This window comes from Bombina bombina, chromosome 3 (assembly GCF_027579735.1).
Source record: "Bombina bombina isolate aBomBom1 chromosome 3, aBomBom1.pri, whole genome shotgun sequence".
Lineage (NCBI taxonomy): Eukaryota > Metazoa > Chordata > Amphibia > Anura > Bombinatoridae > Bombina > Bombina bombina.
The window spans coordinates 1107742412-1107764718 of record NC_069501.1 but is presented as its reverse complement, the minus strand read 5'-3'; the positions used below and the strand labels follow the sequence as shown (position 1 = coordinate 1107764718).

The window sequence follows — 22307 nt, the reverse complement described above, 5'->3', positions numbered from 1 at the left end:
TGATAATAGGCAGAGATTTTCCCCATTTTTTGAATCTATGGGATGCTGCTGAGGAAAATTCACCGGATTCAGTAGAGGGCGCTGTTTGTGACTTTCCTTTTTCTGATTTATTGGGGGATGACTTAGACAAAATAACTCCTGCTAGAGGGAAACACTCAACCCCTATGGAAACCCTAGTTGGAGGTAATACTGAACAGAATAATACAGGTCAATCTAATATATCTGAACCTGATGTAGAAATAACTGACCTAGAGGTTAGCCCAAGTAACTTTAGGGCTGCACAATGGGAGGATCCAACTTTAGCTGCGGCTAGAAACTATATTTCCATAAGAAATGGCACCCCCATTAATACTGATAAAGCACTCACCTATCCATACTTTGAAGTGGAAAATGATTTATTGTACAGAGTTGGGAAAAAGGAGTCTGTCAAACAGCTGTTAGTACCCCAGGCATATCGACACACTGTATTAAATCTGGCACATAGCCACATACTTGGGGGGCACTTGGGGATTGAAAAAACCAGAGAGAGAATTCTTAGGAGGTTTTATTGGCCAGGTGTAATGGCATCTATCACAAATTATTGTTCTTCTTGTCCTGAATGCCAATTAACTGCCCCTCTTACAGCATACCGTAGCCCCTTGGTGCCCTTACCCATAATTGAGGTCCCATTTGAACGCATTGGTATGGATTTTGTGGGTCCTCTTGTAAAGTCTGCAAGGGGGCACCAGTATATATTGGTAATAGTAGACTATGCTACACGTTACCCTGAGGCAATACCCATGCGTACTACTTCAGCAAAAGCAATTGCTAAGGAGTTAATGTTAATGTTCAGCCGTGTTGGGATTCCCAAAGAAATATTAACAGACCAAGGCACTCCATTTATGTCGAGAATTACAAAGGAGTTGTGTAATCTTCTTCATATAAAGCATCTGAAAACATCCGTATATCACCCACAAACTGATGGTCTGGTAGAGTGATTTAATAAAACACTAAAGGCTATGCTCAAAAAAGTAATTGATAAAGATGGAAAAAAACTGGGATTTCCTTTTGCCTTATTTAATGTTTTCCATCCGAGAGGTCCCTCAAGCTTCTACTGGGTTTTCGCCCTTTGAACTTTTGTATGGAAGACACCCCAGAGGGCTGCTAGACATAGCTAAGGAGACTTGGGAACAGGAGTCAACCCCTCACAGAAGTGTGATTGAACATATAACTCAGATGCAGGATCGGATGACAGCCATTATGCCCATAGTTAGAGAACACATGGAAAATGCCCAACAGCACCAGCAGAAGAGCTATAATAGAAATGCCAGGGTTCGTGTGTTTAATCCAGGAGACAGAGTACTAGTCCTGGTTCCCACTTTAGAGAACAAATTTTTGGCAACATGGCATGGGCCATATGAAGTCATTGACAGAGTGGGGGAAGTAAATTATAAAGTAAGACAGCCTGGGAGGCGAAAGGAGGTACAGATTTACCATGTGAATTTACTTAAACCGTGGAAAGAAAGAGAAACACTTGTGGCTATAAAAACAGCAGACCTCCCTACAATGGAGGAGCATGAACCCGTAGTCAATATCTCAGAAACCCTGACTATCCACCAGAAGAGGGAAGTAACAGACTTCATCAGATTAAATAAAGATGTTTTCTCCTCAGTCCCAGGAAGAACTACGATAATAGAGCATGACATTGTCACTGAACCGGGAAAAAGGATAAATCTAAAGCCATATAGAATACCTGAAGCCCGGAGGGAAGCAATCAAATTAGAAGTAAAGAAAATGCTGGACCTTGGGGTAATTGAAGAATCCCAAAGTGACTGGAGTAGCCCAATTGTGCTTGTACCAAAGCCTGATGGCACAATCAGGTTTTGTAATGATTACCGGAAGCTGAATGCAATATCCAAGTTTGATGCATACCCCATGCCAAGGGTTGATGAACTTGTGGAGAGACTCGGGAGAGCCAGGTACCTTACCACATTGGATTTGACCAAGGGTTATTGGCAAGTGCCGCTTACAGGATGGGCAAAGGAAAAGACTGCCTTCTCTACTCCAGATGGGCTGTTCCAATACAAGGTGTTACCTTTTGGCCTACATGGTGCTCCAGCAACATTTCAAAGAATGATGGACCGGATATTAAGGCCACATGCTCATTATGCTGCAGCTTACTTAGATGACGTGGTCATACATAGCGAAGATTGGGAGTCTCACTTGCCAAAAGTGCAAGCTGTCCTTAATTCCATAAGAAATTCCGGTCTGACAGCAAATCCGAGTAAATGTACCATTGGCTTGGAGGAGGCCAAGTATCTTGGCTATTCCATTGGAAGAGGAATAGTAAAGCCACAACTTGCTAAAGTTGAAGCCATAAGGAATTGGCCACGACCTATGACGAAGAAACAGGTCAGAACATTTCTTGGGCTTGTTGGCTACTACAGAAGGTTTAGCTCCAACTTTGCTACTATAGCGGGTCCTTTAACTGACCTCACTAAAGCAAAAGCTCCAGTAATAGTGAAATGGTCCTCTAAAGCTGAACAGGCATTTCAAAATCTCAAGGAAGCCATCTGTAGACAACCAGTGTTAGTCACCCCTGATTTTTCAAAGGAGTTTGTTTTACAGACGGATGCCTCTGATGTAGGGCTTGGAGCAGTGCTTTCCCAGGAAAGTCAAAGTGAAGAGCACCCAATACTATACCTGAGCCGTAAACTTCAACCTAGAGAAAAGAACTATTCGATTGTTGAAAAGGAGTGTCTAGCAATTAAATGGGCTGTTGAAACTCTCAAATATTATTTGTTGGGCAGAAAATTTAGACTAGTTACTGATCATGCACCTCTCAAATGGATGAGTCAAAATAAGGATAATAATAGTAGAGTTACACGCTGGTTCCTTAGTTTGCAACCTTATCTCTTCTCAGTAGAACACAGGGCAGGAAGTAAACAGGGTAATGCTGATGGCCTTTCACGTATGCATACGCTTTTGGCCATGGTCGCTCACCCCACTTGGTCTGAGCTGGCGGGGAGGATGTGTGACAGAATCCAAGGCATAGTAATGGAAGGTGTCTATATTCCCTCAAAAGTGCTGCAGTGCGGGGTATGGTCTGACAACCCCAGGGAGAATTGTTATGTTTGTTTGCCACATAGAGAAAATATGTGATTTATTTCTGGGTCCCTGGGGTGGAGTATTTGGAGAGTAGGGTGGGCCAGTGCTCCACCCCGCGGTTTGCAGGTAGCACATTATGTCAAAAAGTCCAGTCCAGGAATTCTGTCTGACTCAGCTAGCTACTCACCTGCATGTGGTAATTGACAGCAGGTGCTAATAAAATCCCCAGTCAGGGTTTGAGAGGTAGATTTGCCAGCAGTAAAGGAAAACTACAAACACTCTCCTGAGAGACTGAGAGAAATTATCTCTAAAGGACAAAGTTTGAAAGGTCTGTGCAATATTACTTTTGTGAAAAGCTACTTAGTGCAGACAGTTGTACTTGTTAGTAAGTGCTCAGTGGAGCAAGCCTCTTTTGTTTTGTTTATGTTTATTTTGCCTGTTTTTTTGCCAGACCTGATAATAAACAGACTGTATTTTATAAAGCTACAACCTTGTGTGGTGTTTCCAGCTTTAAGGACTGTGTGTTTCCAAGATCCCAGGTCACAATATATATATATATATATATAAATATATATGTATCTATGTGTGCATATACATATTTACACCTATAAACACGTAAATACTTATGTCTGCACATAAATAGACATATATACACATACACACACACATTAGAGACCTTTCCAGTCAAATACTTTGCCATATACAATATCCCTTTTAACCTTTTTAATATCTTTTTATCAATATTAAAAAAAAGTGTATATATGAGTGTAATAATTTATTTAATGTGTTTTTGATGTTTTTTGTGAAAACATTTTTTTTACACTTCAGGTCTCAAGCTGCGCTAAATATTCTAGCACAGTTTTAGCTTTTGCTCGAGCTCAAACTATAGCTTTCAACTTGTAATCCCAGCGCTATTTAGAGCAGTCGCGTCCATTGAAAAATATAGCCGGGCTAACCCATCTCTCTTTAAAGGGACACTAAACTCACTTTTTCTTTCATGATTCAGATAGAGCATGCAATTTTAAGCAACTTTCTAATTTACTCCTATTATCAATTTTTCTTCGTTCTCTTGCTATCTTTATTTTAAAAGCAGGAATGTGATGCATAGCAGCTGGCCCATTTTTGGTTGAGAACCTGGGTTATGCTTGCTTATTGGTGGGTAAATATCTTCCTCCAATAAGCAAGAGTTATCCATGGTGCTGAACCTAAAATGGGCTGGCTGCTAAGATTTACATTCATGATTTTCAAATAAAGATAGCAAGAGAACGAATAAAAATTGATAATAGGAGTAAATTAGAAAGTTGCTTAAGATTGCATGCTCTATTTAGGTTCAGTGTCCCTTTAATGGGATTTACCATGGACTTGTAATATCAAGTTGCATGCTAATGTTAGCACGGTCTGGCAATACTGCTTATCGTGGCCTGCACTATCATTAGCGCACCACTTGGAATCTGGCCCTTAGTTGGGAAGTTTTTAAAGGGACAGTCAAGTCCAAAAAAACTTTCATGATTCAGATAGGGCATGTAATTTAACAACTTTCCAATTGACTTTTATCACCAATTTTGCTTTGATCTCTTGCGCCTAGATTTAGAGTTCTGCGGTAACCGTCAAAAGCAACGTTAAGGGGTCCTAATGCTGCTTTTGGCTGCCCGCTGGTATTTAGAGTCGTGTAGGTAAAAGTCTAACGCTCACTTTCAAGCCGCGACTTTTCCATACCACAGATCCCCTTACGCCAATTGCGTATCCTATCTTTTCAATGGGATCTTCCTAACGCTGGTATTTAGAGTCTTGGCTGAAGTGAGCGTTACAACTCTACCGACAAAACTCCTACCGCCCATGGAAAGGCTGTAGTTAAGAGCTTTCTGGTCTAACGCCGGTTTATAAAGCTCTTAACTACAGTGCTCTAAAGTACACTAACCCCCATAAACTACCTATGTACCCCTAAACTGAGGTCTCCCCACATCGCCGCCACTATAATAAATATTTTTAACCCCTAATCTGCTGACCGCACACCGCCGCCACCTACATTATCCCTATGAACCCCTAATCTGCTGCCCCTAACATCGCCGACACCTACATAATATTTATTAACCCCTAATCTGCCCCCCCAACGTCGCCGCTACCTTACCTAGACTTATTAACCCCTAATCTGCCGACCGGACCTCGCCGCCACTATAATAAATGTATTAACCCCTAAACCTCCGCACTCCCACCTCACAAACACTATAATAAATAGTATTAACCCCTAATCTGCCCTCCCTAACATCGCCGCCACCTAAATTCAAGTATTAACCCCTAATCTGCCGACCGGACCCCGCCGCTACTCTAATAAATGTATTAACCCCCTAAAGCTAAGTCTAACCCTAACCCTAACACCCCCCTAAATTAAATATAATTTTAATCTAACAAAATAAATTAAATCTTATTAACTAAAGTATTCCTATTTAAAACTAAATACTTACCTGTAAAATAAACCCTAATATAGCTACAATATAACTAATAGTTACATTGTAGCTATTTTAGGATTTATATTTATTTTACAGGCAACTTTGTATTTATTTTAACTAGGTACAATAGTTATTAAATAGTTATTTACTATTTAATATCTACCTAGTTAAAATAGTTACAAAGTTACCTGTAAAATAAAATCCTAACCTAAGTTACAATTAAACCTAACACTACACTATCAATAAATTAATTAAATAAATTACCTACAATTACATACAATTAAATAAACTAAACTAAATTTAAAAAAAAAAAACCCACAAAATTACAAAAAATAAAAAAAGATTACAAGAATATTAGGCTAATTACACCTACTCTAAGCCCCCTAATAAAATAAAAAAGCCCCCCCAAATAATAAAGGTCCCTACCCTATTCTAAATTAAAAAGTAACCAGCTCTTTTACCAGCCCTTAAAAGGGCTTTTTGCGGGGCATGCCCCAAAGTCATCAGCTCTTTTGCCTGTAAAAAGAAACACAATACCACCCCCAACATTACAACCCACCACCCACATACCCCTACTCTAACCCAAACCCCCCTTAAATAAAGCTAACACAACCCCCCTGAAGATCTCCCTACCTTGAGTCGTCTTCATCCGATGGGGCAGAAGAGGACATCCAGACCGGCAGAAGTCTTCATCCTATCCGGGCAGAAGAGGACATCCGGACCAGCAGACATATTCATCCAAGCGGCATCTTCTATCTTCATCCATCCGACGAGGAGCGGCTCCATCTTCAAGACCTCCGGCGCGGAACATCCTTCTTCACCGACGACTATACGACGAATGACAGTTCCTTTAAATTACGTCATCCAAGATGGCGTCCCTCGAATTCCGATTGGCTGATAGGATTCTATCAGCCAATCGGAATTAAGGTAGGAAAAATCTGATTGGCTGATTGAATCAGCCAATCAGATTGAGCTCGCATTCTATTGGCTGTTCCGATCAGCCAATAGAATGCAAGCTCAATCTGATTGGCTGATTGGATCAGCCAATCGGATTGAACTTGAATCTGATTGGCTGATTCAATCAGCCAATCAGATTTTTCCTACCTTAATTCCAACACAAATTCTAGTGTTGGCTGTCCCTTTAAGGATACCCCTAAGAACCTATAGATCTTCATCTAATATCTTGGCTGAAGGGAGATTCTACAATACAGCTGGTCTATATGTTTGAATTAATACCAGAGCTGTTATAAAGATTAGGTGTGCACACTCTGTGTTTTGTAAACTGCTTGTTGCTGTGTAAGAGGAAAGTGAAGCACTACAGCAGCGCTATAATAATTCTAGTGAGAATTTGATGACACGTGCGGTAGAGTTTCTTTAATTACTTATTGGCAACTGCTTTAACCATGTTGTATAACTTCTTGGGTAATATGACCCCTGATTGGCTATATTCTCCTAGGCCCGAACAGAAAAAGGGGTTGGACTTCAATATGCCAAACAGGTGTTTTTGTGTTTTATTTGATTTCATTTACATACACTAATTATTCATAAGTATTCTTAACATAAATGACGACTGCTTCATGGACACAGATGATGCAAAAACTTACATTTAAAAGTAAAATTTAAAAAACAAAGTTATATTTTTATGAGCTTTGTATTTGTAATACTGATTTTGAATTCCTAATAAAAGGCACCAACTAATAACCTTGGGTCATTCAGGTGTATAACAGTTCAGGTGTGTGGCATAAATAACCAATCACAGGCTGTACAGTCTACAGTGCTTTTTATGGGCTAAATTTGTTTCCTAGAAAACAGACCAGGGTAAATTACTTAAATATAAAATTCAATGGTTGGCTATTTTGCCTCACCTTTCTCCTTTTCTCTTAGTCTACAACACACTAAGACAAATAATGGTCAATCTTTGCCTGGCACATTATGCTTCAAGATTTCACGTCAACTATATGATATATCATTTCTGAAAATAGAATGCATTTAATCCCTTCAACGTTTCAGGAGAAAACTCTAAGAGCATTGAATGTGTTCATGAGTACACAAGAATATTTTGAAAGTTGAAATCAATAAAAACCATATGCAGTTTTTTTAAAAGCTTACAAGAAAGATCTTTTATCTGAATTGATTTCATTTCTTCTTTGGCAGATCAAAAAAGTTGCAATATACTTGTGCCGCAATAACACTATACAGACAATGGAAGAACTTCTCTTTGAGCTACAGCAGACTGATCCGGTGAACCCCATAGTGCAGCACTGTGATAACCCTCCCTTCTATCGCTTTGCTGCGAGCAACAAGGCCTCTGCTGCTCCGTCTGGTATTAAATGAAAACATTTTGATCTATAATGTTCCGTTCCCTACAGTCTCTTGGTTTTTCATGTTCTTTTAGCTTTCAACTATGTGAGATAGAGAAAAGAGAATTAATCAAATACCATAATATATCTATATATATTTATTTATTTTCCTTGAAGAGTGTGATAGTGTAGTTAGATCTGGTTAATAGTATTGTCTGAGAATATTCTGGCGGGTATCAATTATGTCAATATTTTATTATTTGGATATTTCATTTTTTTTAACCATATAACTTTAAAATGACAATATTAAAGGAAAATCCTTACATTGGGTTAAATGTGTGGGAGTTAATATTTATGCTATTGATATACACTGTTTTTGGGTTGTTTTTTTCTAAAGGATATTGCTGGCATGTGAATTGCTAAATATTTATCTTTTGTTATTTCATCAATATATACAGTTCTACAAACACACCCAACAACATATTGGGATTTACACGATTTACTTGACCTTGCGCATACTTATGTTATAAAAGAAAATATTTTTATAGAAATATCAGTAATGATCCATTATGATTTGATATTTTTAGTTTCACTCAGAATATTTAATTGGTTTTCTTTGTTTAATATTTTTACTTTACATTAAAGGGACATGAAACCCCAATTTTTTTTTTTTCTTTCATGATTTAGAAAGAGAATACAATTATAAACAACTTTCTAATTTACTTCTATTATCTAATTTGCTTAATTCTCTTGATATACTTTGCTGAAAAGCATATCTAGATAGGCTCAGTGGCTGCTGATTGGTTGCTTCATATGGATGCCTCGTGTGATTGGCTCACACATGTGAATTGCTATTTCTTCAGCAAAGTATATCTAAGGAATGAAGCAAATTAGATAATACGAGTAAATTGGAATGTTGTTTAAAACTGTATTCTCTACTTGAATCATGAGAGAATTTTTTTGGGTTTAGTGTCCCTTTAACCATGAGACTTTCTATATTCCATATGTTATTTATGCTAAAATAATCATTTTACATTTTTACCCTGAAAAATGATTTACTTATTTAAAAAAAAAAAAGGATTTTTGAACTCAAAAAATTATATAGTATCTGATTAGCACTTCTAATTTTGTTAGATTTCCTTTTGAAGGTTTTTTTTTTTAGCTTTCAGTTTGTAAACATAGATTTGTATAGAAATAATCCCTATATCATCAAATTGTTTCATTTCAATGTATAGATCGTAAGGTCTATAGTAGTAATGTATTTGTCATTGTTTAGCTCTACTCATACACCCAGCGCTACAGAATTTTGTGGCACTTTATATATTGATAAATAATAATAATTACTTTAAAGTAGTAACTCAATGGTTCCTCGTATGTATTACATAGAAAATAAAGCAGTTTTTCTTCAGGGGATAAGATGGCAGTCGTTCACCTAGAATACTGGTCAGTAAAGGGTGAATATCATTTTAGGGGCATATAGTAGAAATAAAATAATGCAGGAACTATACGATATAAATACAATTTATTGTAGTGTTTGTAAATGATCACAACATGTACAAATGAGTAGCTAGTAGTAAGACCATTTTAATTTTGTCTTTAATCTAGGAACAACATCAAGCAGTAATACTGTCGTAGCTGGTCAGGATGGTTTTCCTGACATTGAAGAGAGCAGAATTGTTAAAGACACAGAAGAAAGGTCAGTGAATAAATCTCTATGTATTCTGCATAATATGTAGACTTGCTCACCATATGTCAGAATGTTTATTAATTTCAAGTGGGTTATATTTCAGGGATATGTCTTTATCAACATACAGGTTTGAATTTGTAGAGCTATACTCCTATTTCTTCAGCTGGGTTACTTTATGATTTATTGAGATGAGCGAGTATGTAATTCTTAACATTTTAGCTTAGCCTGTGCACATTTTTGCACTTATTGCAAAATACCTAAATGTACAACATATATATATATATACCTATTGGTATGTGTGCAGATTAATTTGTTTGCGACTGATAAAGCATAAAACTCCTACACAGATGCAGAGCTCTGAAAACCTTGTAAACACCTGTAGTCCTTAATGATATGGATGGGCACTAGTGAGAGGGAAGAGAGAGAGACAGAGGGGGGGGGATAGAGAGAGGAGAGAGGGGGGGGGGGGGGGAGAGAGAGAGAGGTTGAGAGGGAGGGGGAGAGAGAGAGGGGAGATAGAGAGAGAGAGGGGAGATAGGGAGAGGGAGAGAGAGAGAGAGAGAGAGGGAGAGAGAAAGAGAGGGGAGAGAGAAAGAGAGAGGGAGAGAGAAAGAGAGAGGGGAGAGAGAAAGGGGAGCGAGAGAGAGAGGGGAGAGAGAAAGGGGAGCGAGAGAGAGAGGGGAGAGAGAGAGAGAGAGAGAGAGAGAGGGGAGAGAGAGAGAGGGGGGGGGGAGAGAGAGAGAGGGGAGAGAGAGAGAGAGGGGAGATGGAGAGAGAGGGAAGAGAGAGAGCGCAAAAGAGGGGGGGGAGAGAGAGAGAGAGGGGAGATGGAGAGAGAGGGAAGAGAGAGAGCGCAAAAGAGGGGGGGAGATAGAGAGTGCAAAAGAGAGGGGGGAGAGAGAGAGCGCAAAAGAGAGGGGGGAGAGAGAGAGCGCAAAAGAGAGGGGGGAGAGAGAGAGAGCGCAAAAGAGAGGGGGAGAGAGAGAAAGCAAAAGAGAGTGAGAGAACGCAAGGGGTGGGACCACTGTACTGCAAAAAATGGCCCGTGTGAACGGGCTTTAGGACTAGTATATGGTATATTAAACTATGTTTGAAATGTCTTATTTTTGGGGTATAATGATCCTTAAAGGGACATGAAACCCAGCATCTCTCTTTCTAATTTGATAACATATGTAAATTGGAAACTTTTTTAAAATTGTGTGTTTGGTCTGAATCACAAACAATATGTTACAGAATTGTATTATTCTACCATGTGTTTAACCCCCAAAAGCAGTCAAACAGCTAATATCCTGCTGGGTAGCTGCAATACATTTCAGAACCAGTACTTGGCCATTGAGTGGCAACTACTTGCGCATACTGCAACATATTCAGCATTTTGTAATTTATTGCATTAGATACAACTTGTAATATTGTTCAGGCGTATTTTATGTCTGTAGTGTATTTAATTATTACATTGGTTGTTATAAAAAATTGAAAGTGAATCAGAGGTTACCTATAAATTGGATTGTAAGCTCTGTAGTGAGAAGTGTCCTGTAAGCCCGCAATGCCATTTTTTTTATCTTTGTTTTCATTCTTTGTAGCTCCCTGTCACACCATTTATAACTTTATGAAATATGATGGCATATTACACATAAATTAGTTATAATTTTTGTATTACTGTTAAAGCTTCTATACACCAGCATTGTGCTCTCAGTGATATATGAAGTCTTGCAGCACTGATGCAACAATTGATAAGACGACTTTGTTTGCAAGTTTTTTCCATCTTAAATAAATCTTTTTTTGTTCAGTGAATTTCTTACAAATGATTATTTCATCATAAACCTAAAATAGGATTTCTGTTTAATAAACAAAAATGTATACATTGTTACTTTGTCAAAACAATGACAATATAGGTCACCATGTATTTTTTATTTTATTTTAAGGTTTAGTAATGTAATCAGAGCTCACACACGGCTAGAGTCCAGATACAGTAACAGCTCTGGAGGGTCATATGATGACGATAAAAGTAAGTACTTACTAAAGGTTCACTTTTTATGTTTGTTCAGTAGATAGGTGACAGTTGTGTCTGTGTATGAAAAAAAAAAGACACTAGGATGGAAAACAAAATGAAATCTACAATCTTTTCTAGACATGAAGTTTGACAAATGAAAAAAAACCATACTAATTTTGCTTTATTTTTTTGCATTTTTTTCCAATACACAAACGCATGGTTCCTTAAACAAAAAAAATATTGTTTCTTCATTCTTGTGGTTAAAACCATCACTCTTAACTCGGGGGAATGTTTTTTGCAGGCAGAAAGTTTTCAGATAGATTTACACTATAACGGTGGTTTTAAAATGTCAACCAATAAGTATTTAAACTTCACTTTTATTCTTGACCAATCCTCAAAAAAAGTTTGTTTTTTAATTATTGAGCTGATGCTGGCTTGTAGCAGTAGCAATTGCTACTACTATTTAACTTTATGTTCCTGCCCAGCTTCTCCTTTGTTGTCCTGATGACATCCCTCTTTAAAAATAAGGGATAACAAATGAATAATGATGTGAAAATTTGGCCAAACCAAATTACCCAATGAGCAAATCTTGTATGAGATTAAATACTTTTCTTTGCTTAATGCACATCTGTTTTCTTTAATTATAAAGAATTAAGAGGGGGTTTTTTTGCACAGTGTAACACACCCAAGCCATTCATTCTGCACTTATTTAACTTTATTGCCTAGTACCTGGTGAGGTTGCTTTACTTTTTAAGAATTTAAAAAATAGGATATTCAAATAGTCCAAAATATGAGGGGTTTTTTCAGTCTAGTCTTTATTTAATAATTTCACTCAATGCAAAGGAAATAAGAAAAGTATAAGCAGGATTAAACCCTTCACTGACAATGAAATCCAAACATTCGTATGCAATATTTTATGTGTGTCAGTAAAACAACTTTCAGTTGCACGCACATTTTCTTGCTTCTGGTTTCTAAGCAAACAAGAGCCAGTCCTGAGGGGACAAGTTACTGAACGTTAGTTTCAAGAGCTTACGCATAAACAAATTTGTAGTAATTGAAGAGGAATACAAACACTACAGGCCAGATGTGCAAACAAGTAACAATTATTTAATGTCTGTTTACTGTGCCAAAAATGTGACACTTTCTATTGCAAACACTGTATTGAATTCTTTTTCTCATTATTTATTCTAGATGACCCGGTCTCTCCTTACATCAGTTGGTTGCTGAATATTGTGGAAACTAATCAGCCTCAGCCCCTGCCAATGCCTTGCAATGGAGGATGTTGGGCACCACTTGTTGACTATCTCCCAGAAACCATTACACCACGTGGGCCTCTTCATAGGTAACTAGAGTTTTCATTCAGTGTTGTCATTTTGGTGTAGAGACTCACAGTTATGGTTTTGACCTCAATATTGGAATTAAAGGGACATTAGACTGAAAATTAAATTTTACATGAAATGTTTAATAGGATAAAAAAGGAAAATTTTTAATTTCATGGTTGAAATAGAGTAGTTTTGAACAATTAATTTCTATTTTCAAACTTTTGAAACTTTGATTTTGTATGCATATTTTTTGCAGTGCAATACTTAAAGGGACATAAAGCTCCTTAAAATATTTCATGATTCTCATAGATCATGTAATTTTAAACAACTTTCAAATTTACTTCTGTTATCAAATTTTACTTTATTCTTTTGGTATCTTTTGTTAAAGGAGCAGCAATGCACTGCTGGCTAGCTGAGCCCAACAGACGAGCCAATAAAAAGAGGCATATATGTGGAACCAGCAATCAGCTTAGTTAGCTCCCTTTGGTGCATTGTTGCTTTTGAGCCTACCTAGGTGTGGTTTTCAAAAAAAGAATGCCAAGCAAACAAAGCAAATTAGAAAGTAGAAGTAAATTCAGAAGTATAGATCTACGTCAAGGGGTACATAGCCCATCGTGCAGCATAAGGTAGCTCTACGTCCATAATGCTGGAGGCCCAAGTAGTCTCGGTTGTCAAGTGACAACCGAGACTTTGCTGTCTGTGGGATTACAGCATCTGTCTGTGTCACTGTCTGTAACAATCTCTGTTGGGAGGTGTGGGAGGTTGGTGGGAGGCCCAGCGGCGGAGGACGGAGGGAGGGGAGGAAGCGGCAAGACCCTACACAATGGAAACAAAGTTTGGATGGGAGAGGGAAGGATTAGGATATTACACTACAGCAAATGGAAAATCAGAGCAAGGGGGGTCAATACAAAATGGTCAAAGGAGGGGGAGGTGGGGAGGGTGAAGGGGAACACTACACTACAGCAAAAATATTAATAAATACTTTAAACTTGGTACTGGCAGACAGCTGCCAGTACCTAAGATGGCTTTTACTACTGGGAGGGGGGAGAGTTAGAGAGCTGCTTGGGAGAGATCAGGGAGGTGGGAGGGCTGAGGAGGGATCCCTACACTGCAGGAAAAAAATAAGAAGGAAAAAGCTCCTAATTGCATACTAGCAGACTGTCTGCCAGTACCTAAGATGGCTGTTACTACTGGGAGGGGGGAGGGTTTGAGAGCTGCTTGGGAGCGACCAGGGAGGTGGGAGGGCTGAGGAGGGATCCCTACACTGCAGGAAAAATAAGAAGAAGGAAAAAGCTCCTAACTGCATACTAGCAGACTGTCTGCCAGTACCTAAGATAGTGGTGAGATGTGTGTGTGTGGGGGGGGAGAGCTGTTTGGAAGGGAAGTAGGAAGTGTTAGGTGGGGGGGGGGGGTACTCTTTACATTACAGTACTATTATCCTAACCAGTTAACTAATTAACCCCTTCACTGCTGGGATTTTCAGAAGTGTGGTGTGCAGCTGCAATCCACAACCTTCTAATTACTAAAAAGCAATAGCAAAGCCATGCATGTCTGCTATTTCTGAATAGTTCTCTGAAATTCCTGGGAACTGAAGGGGTTCCAATTTTATGCTTTATCTGAATCATAAATGAAAACCTTTGGGTTTCATGCCCCTTTAATTGCTGAGATTTACTATGCATGCATAGAACAAGGATTTTTGTTTGTTTAATATCAATGTTTCCCTTTATAATGCTATAACTGGCATTCCCATTAGTATTACATTTAAGCATAAACATAAACACCAAAACATGGCCTTCTTTGGTAAAGGTTAAACAAGGTAAGGTATCTTCTAAGCTGCAATTGGGTCTTAAAAAGACATTAAAGGGACTTAAAACCCCAAAATGTCCTTTCACGATTCAGATACAGCATGCAATTTTAAATAACCTATTTACTTCTATTTCTTCATTTTCTTGATATCTTTTTTTGGAAAAGCAGGGATGTAAGCTCAGGAGCGTGCATGTGCCTGGATCACTATATGGCAGCAGTTTTTGCACTATTTCCTGTCCAGACACCTACCTACGTATATCTTCACCAAAGAATAACATTGGAACAAAGTAAATTAAAAATTGGAGTAAATTGGAAACAGGTTTTTTTTTTGCTTGTTTGCTCTGTCTGAATCACAAAAGAAATTTGTTGGATTCCATATCCCTTTAAGCACATTTAGATTTTATGTAAAATCTGTAACTTGGGTTTAAAAAATGCTGCAAAATGCTTAAGCCGGTTATTTGATTTGCAGCATTTGCATGGAGTGCGTGACAAGGTTTTTTTTACACTAGACAAGAGGTCTTTAATGTCCTTTTATGATCATACCTGATACTGAAAAAAAATGTTAGCATTAATTCAAGTTCAAGTGTACAACCAGCAGCAATTTTACAGATAAAATGTCTGTTATTAACATCCTCCTAGCCGTGCTTTCTTTACTAATCTCAGGGTGCGTGCAGACTTCTTGTTTGTGTAAACCGTTTCCAAGGTGTGGTTATCAGTGCTGACATTTTTCGCATTGCTTTCACTCGTGTTGAAAACTTGCTTTAAGGTTGAAAAAAAACAGACAGACATAAAGTCTCCTCTATAAACAAATTACATTCTACACAGGGATTTTGCTGGGGCATCTCCTTTGCCGCGTGGTGGACCAACAAGTGTTGCAAAAGGACGTGGAGCTATAGCCGTAACAATACTCAGTCACTGCACTTTATATACGTTTTCTATAATCCGATATTCTGTCAATTGTAGATTATATCATCCCACAATCCAGTCTACAAACACATGCAAAAGAGGTGTATAACCAGTGATCAGTTACTGTCTGGTTCACTGAAATAACATAAATAAAAAACTTGTCTAATGTCCGTTTATTGCATCCAAGAAAAACTCTAATAACATTGGGGCTCAAGCCCCTGGTAGCCCCATTAATACATTTCAGATTCTGATTAACCAGCTTCTTATTCTATTTGTTCCCTCCTTGGTTCTTTTTATTCCTGCCTTGCTCGGGCTATTCATATTGTCCTTGCAATTGCATATCCCTTTCTATAATTGTAACTTCTTGTGTTAAATGCTCTAAGGACATAATCTGCCCAGACATTTTAGATTTTTGCTTCTACTGGTGCATTAAAGGGACAGTATAATCACAAATAAAGGGGACATGAAACCCAAACATTTTCTTTAACAATTAAGATAGAGAATACGATTTTAAACAACTTTCCAATTTACTTCTATTATCTAATTTGCTTCATTCTCTTTTAATCCTTTATTGGAGAAGCAGCCCTGAACTACTGTGAGCTTGCTAAACACATCAAGTGAGCCAATAAAATAAGGTATATATCCACCAATCAGCCGCTTCTGAGCCTACCTACGTATTAGCTAATAGAAGTGAATTAGAAAGTTGTTTAAAATTACATGCTTTATCTGAATCATGGGGGAGGGGGGAATGGGTTTCATGTCCCTTTAATTTGTTTGTAAGGCAATTGGTGTTATTTTAACAAAATAAATATATCTGAAGATACACTGGAGGGTGTGGCTGGTTGTGCGCCTAACATAACATTGGCCCAATACGATAGAGCTTGGTATAAGTTCAGAACCACGTGAGTAATGAAAAACTGAATTTTGCAGTTGGTTCTCCTAATAGGTTTATACTACTGTCGTCTCGCTCTGTTTGTTTTTTCGGAGGTGTTTCGTTGGAAACATAAGAACTCGGGGAGCAATCTGGGACAGTGTATCCATTTACACATAAATATTTTCACTAAATTCACAAAGTTCACTTTTTATTTTATTTTTATTACGTTTTAATGTTTTATATTGAATTGTGATTTATCATTATTTTATTTATTACACTGATATCTTCAAGTCCCTTTAAGTTGAGATTATTATCAATAATATTAATAATATTGACAAAGCAAGCTATTTATTATCAACGATTAAATTAAATAATATTTAATAGTTATCTGCTTATTGCTAAAGTGTATGCAGATTTATTTCAGTATGTGTGTGTGTGTGCTACATCTACATTATATGTATATAGAATGTATAATAATCCCCCCCTTCTATATTTAGTAATTGAATACAGCAGTCTTTGGATGACCTCAACTAGACTTGGGCATTTGTCTATATTGGTAGAAAACGAATGGCGAATATGGAGGCTGCCAGTGGCATTTAGCTATTTTCAGAGCCGGATTTCTTCTTGTGAAGATTTGCACATTTGGCATTCGTTTGCTACTGAAATAGACAAATGCACATGCCCACTCTCAACAAAGCACCCAACCCAACCTACACTGGCTCCCTGTCAACAAGAGAATCACCTTCAAGCTCCTAACCCATGCATTCAAGGCCCTCAACAATATCGGTCCTGAATACATCAACCACCGTGTCAATTTCTATACCCCCTCCAGACAACTCCGCTCTGCCGACCAAGCACTCGCAGTCATCCCCTGCATCAAAAAAAAAAAACAGCTGGAGGAAAATCCTTCTCCTATATGGCAGCAAGATCATGGAACTCCCTCCCGTTGCACCTCAGACAATCCACCTCCCTTACAAACTTTAGGAAGGACCTCAAGACCTGGCTCTTTGACTGAATCGTCTTCCCTTAGCCCCCATCTCCCCCCCCTCCCATAGCGCCTTGAGACCATCACGGGTGATTAGTTTGCGCTTTACAAGTACCCAATAGATAGAACTTGTATTTGGCTGATGTACCTTTAAGGAAAGGATTTAAAATATATCATTGTTGTTTTTTTTTTTCTTTATAGGTGCAATATTGCCGTCATATTTATGGCAGAAATGGTGGTGGATCACAGTGTCAGAGAAGACTGGGCCCTTCACTTGCCCCTTTTGCTCCATGCTCTGTTCTTAGGCAAGTAACCTTAAAATGCATTTTATTGTAATAGTCTATTTCAAATGTACAACAATATAGACAATGCCCCTTAAAGTGCCATAAAACATTTTGAGTTATGTTCATATTCTAAAAGGGTCAACTGAGATAAAACATTGTGTGAAAAAAAAGTGTAAAAAAAGCGTATAGGTATTTTAAAAAAATGTCCAAAAATCTGCAAAATTACTGACATTTTACTGTTTCTAAGTACAGCTTGTTCCACCCCCCTTATCAGTGTCTTACTCCAAACCCTGATATATCATGTAATAAAGTGTGCACATGAGGATAATTAACTATGCAAGTAAGGGGGGGGGTTAAGGAGGGACATCAGATATTATTGTTTGTTGCCAAGAGGCTTGCTTGTTTCCATGCCTGGAGATAATGTCACATGCTTTGTGAAAGCTTCAGCTTTATACTGTGCACTGCTTTAGTCAGGTGTCATGTGACTGTGCCCCCTACCGTGCATGTGCACAAGTGCTTTCTACCATATCTATGGCCTGTATAGCACCTGCCATATATGGAAATGTCCAGGGGGGAGCTTGCTGCAAACAAAAATATGCCTGAATTAAATGGGTTAATGAGGGTTAAAAAATAAACCATTTTTCAGGTAAGCTTTGGCTGCATTATATATTTAGAAACTTATGTTAGTTCATACTGTTTTATGTCCCTTTAAAGGACAGAAAGGTCAAACGTATTATACTTCCATTAACAAAATAGCTTCTAGCAAAAGTTATTACTGTTATTACATCATTAAAGTCCATGCGCCAGCATTCAAATACTGCACATTCTCCGAGACTCAGGGGTGACGTATATGACACAAATTAAATCTTCACAAACGCGATGGACACCACCGCCATCTTTCTGAGCAGTCATTGTGTTTGAATCCCAATACTCTCATCGCACGTAGCATATGTGCATATGGCACCAAAACAGTAATAACTAGAAGTGTTTTTGCTAATAGAAATATATTCCAAAAATGATGGCAGCTCACCATAGAACAAGCTACTGAGCTGTTGTTCATTCCTTGTAGAGTACTTCTCTTTCTGTATGTATTTGCTATATAACTGTGGCTAAGTCTTCCTAAGGGTGATGGGGAAACAAGACGTGGACACCTTGCCTAATGTGCTTAGAGGAAAATGACTGCTCCTCACTGACGAGGCCCAAAGAAGGCCAAAACGATAGTCTGGGTGTGCCATGTTTCTTGTTCAGAGAAGGATTGCCTGGTATTTTGGGGCTGGACTGAGGTGGGATCAGTCAGATATACTTTGGAAAAGTTCTCCTCTGTGATAAGCACAACTGGGTTAAAAGAGGCTGCTCCCAGGAGGTAACTTGACATAAAACAAATAACAGCTGCTGTTCATTCCTGCTAGAGTGCTCCTCTTTTTGTATATATGTAATAATATCAAAGGGACAATGAAATCATTATGTTGTTTTTGGTGCCAAATTATAGAGACATGAAACCCAAACATTTGCTTTTCTAATTTAGGTAGAGCATACAATTAATAATATATATATACTTTGCTTGTTTCCCATGGTATTTTCTGTTGAAGAGAATACTTAGCTTGGAAGCGTGGACATGTTTGTATCACTATATGACAGCAAACAGTGCCTGCCACCTAGTGCTCTTGCAAAAGTATAACATTGTTAAAAGTATTCTAGCAAAACTGCTGCCATATAGTGGTCCAAACACATGCACGGTCCTGAACCTACCTACCTGCTTTTCAACAAAGGATACCAAGGAAACAATGTAAATTGAGCTAACCAATCACCAAGTAGCATGTTGCTGGGTCAGGACTAAAGCAAACTTTATATATGCAGAATGCACTTCAGCTTCTCCAAGGGAGTGGGAAACCACTAATTTTTAGAGGTAAACAGCCATAATTAGCAATTAAGGTAAGTTCTAAGTTAAAGTGATTGTAAAGTTTAATGAATAAGTGCCGGTATCTAAAAATAATCTTAAAAACAGGGGCACTTTCATTCATTAAACTTTACAAAGACGCTTTATTTTAAAAATATTTACCTTTGCGTTATGGTAAACACAATGCCGATCTTCCACCTGCAGCTCCAGCTTTTTTTAGCAGATCGATGACGAATCCAGCTTCCTCCAATTGTTGTGTGCCCCCTTTGGCGTCCAGCTCATGAAGCACGCAATGATTGGAGGAAGCAGATCATCATCGATATGCTAATGAAAGCAGCAGGTGCGGGCGGAGGATCGGCATTATGTTTACCATAACGCAAAGGTATTTTTAAAAATTAGCGTTTTTGTAAAGTTTAATGAATGAAAGTGCCCTTATTTTTAAGATTATTTTTAGATAACGGGCATTTAATTTTGGGTTTAATGTCTCTAATAATTGACATAAATACAGCATCTACCTAAAATTCTAAAATTAAAACAGACAGAAATGAAGTGTGAGAGACCTACTCTTCTACTAAATAACAATTGTAAATGAATAATAAATAATTTATGAAACATTATAACATTTACATACTAGAAAAAATTGTTAAAACAGTAATCCTGTGAAAATATAGAAATGCATTACAAATAGTATCCTATTAATTAGGCTTTTAGTAATGATTTGTTGTTGAGGGCTGTGTTCCCAATGTTCACTTTAATGGCTGAGTTTTTTGGAGGAAGTATCTGTAAGTACTGTAACAATTCCTATACGTGGCCGACGTGAAGCCTTACACTCCATAGTCTGCTTATCAGCCATTGAGAAATCAGATCGTTAAGGCCCAGTTGTACTTCCTGCTTATTGACCACATGATCTGCACATCATTTTAAAAATGGTGACTCATTGGCATTACAAGATTGTGTGCTTATGCTTAGTTTTAAAGGGACAGTAAAATCTTGTGATTTTTATATAAAATGTTTAGTTATGCATAATCAAACGACTTTATATTTACGTTATTCCCCCCCCCCTTTTTTGTGTAATTTAGCTCTGAAAATTGAGCATTTTCTAATTCTCAGAACTTGAAATGCAACCTGATGATTCTAAAGGCTCACCCTGCTGCATACATTTCCCTAATTGACTTAATCAGATTAACAACTGCAAAACAATGCATTTTATATTAACTTCATAACAGTGGCCGGCCTTATAGTTTGTGGACTAAAGCGCAGATTGGCAGTTTGGTTATTAAAAATAATTAAAGTCAAAAGGATTTTAATTTGTTTTTAAAAAGTTAAGACAGAAATGTCTTGTAACTACAAGGTTTTTACCGTCCCTTTTAAGGAGCAAAATCCTTGGGGATGTGCATTTGTCCCCTGTTACATTCCCCTCTGTAACCCATGTGCATGCAATAGGCTTTTTGGTGCCTACAGCTTTAAAACTTTGTAATACCAAATAATAGGGAACAATCATTTGTCATTTGTTTCATTATGTCAATTAAGATGTTCTTACTTAATTTGGACGTTCTATGTCAAGCAATAATCTGTCAAATCCTTAGCCAACTAAAGGGATTAAATACTATTATTAGCAAAACTAATGGTGCTTGGTACTCGATACAGCTCAGTTTGTTAAGCAGAGATATTTTTGACAGTTATTCTAGCAAAGCCAAAATATCTTAATATGAAACTTTTTAGCATTCATGGCTGACGGCATCTACTTGTGTGTCCTCACTTTAATCTTCAAAAGCAAAAAACTGTTGAGAATATTCAATGTGATTAATCTTTGTTGATGCAGCTCTCCTAATACTACATTGTAAAGCTTGGATTTCTCGTAGTTCTTCATTCTTTTTACATTAATGATGGACTAACAGTTGTAGATATTCTGTAATTTTGTGCTTGGAAAGTGAATGATTATTGACCAAGGTAGTATGTTGTGATTGTTCATGGATAATTGGGTGCTACAAAAAGAACCAAAGTTAAATTAAGGTCATAGGTACGACTAAGCAGAAAGAAACAGTAGGTGTTTTTTAAAAGCTAAAGTTTAATCTCCTCCCTAAAATAGTTGTGCCTACCTAGGCAAATCCGAAATAATTAGTCAAAAATCACTACCGTAGACCGTTTATTCATCAGTTTTGCGTTTCATCACTATGGTGTAATATCTTTAGTTCTATTAAGCTTGTAGTGAGTTTAAAGGTATATGAGACCCAAAAAAATGATTTGCCATTCAGACAGAACATACTGTTTTAAACATTTCCCAATTTACTTCCATTATAACATTTTCCTCGTTCCCATGATATTCTGTGTTGAAGGGATACCTAGGTATGCATCTGGAGCACTACATGACTGGAAATAGTGCTGCCATCTAGTGCTTTTGAAAATAACTTCTGCCATATAGTGCTCCAGAAATGGGCCAGCTACTAAGCTTACCACCCTGTTTTTCAACAAAAGATACCAAGAGAACAACAAATTGATAATAGAAGTAATTAGAAACTTGTTTAAAATTGCATGCTCTATCTGAATCATGAAATAAAACATCCCTTTAAGAATGAATAAATCCTTTCACTGTACTAAGCAGTTATCAAAAATATAGTTAAAGGGACAGTAGAGACAAAATTAAATGTTAATGATTCAGATATATTATGTAAATTTAAACAACTTCCAGTTTTATTTCTATAAAAATGGCTTTGTTCTTTTG

The 22307-nt window shown here is 37.6% G+C and overlaps 1 protein-coding gene across 4 annotated transcripts in view; it reads left to right on the top strand.

Moving 5' to 3' along the window:
• FRY (FRY microtubule binding protein) overlaps positions 1-22307 on the top strand; it is a 549698-nt gene that overhangs the window by 396222 nt on the left and 131169 nt on the right. For all 4 annotated transcript variants that reach the window (XM_053708466.1, XM_053708462.1, XM_053708463.1 and 1 more), the window contains exons 34-38: positions 7689-7857; positions 9440-9530; positions 11444-11526; positions 12703-12853; positions 17606-17709. In XM_053708466.1, coding sequence (XP_053564441.1) covers positions 7689-7857; positions 9440-9530; positions 11444-11526; positions 12703-12853; positions 17606-17709 — 598 coding nt within the window. The remainder of the gene's footprint in view (positions 1-7688; positions 7858-9439; positions 9531-11443; positions 11527-12702; positions 12854-17605; positions 17710-22307) is intronic.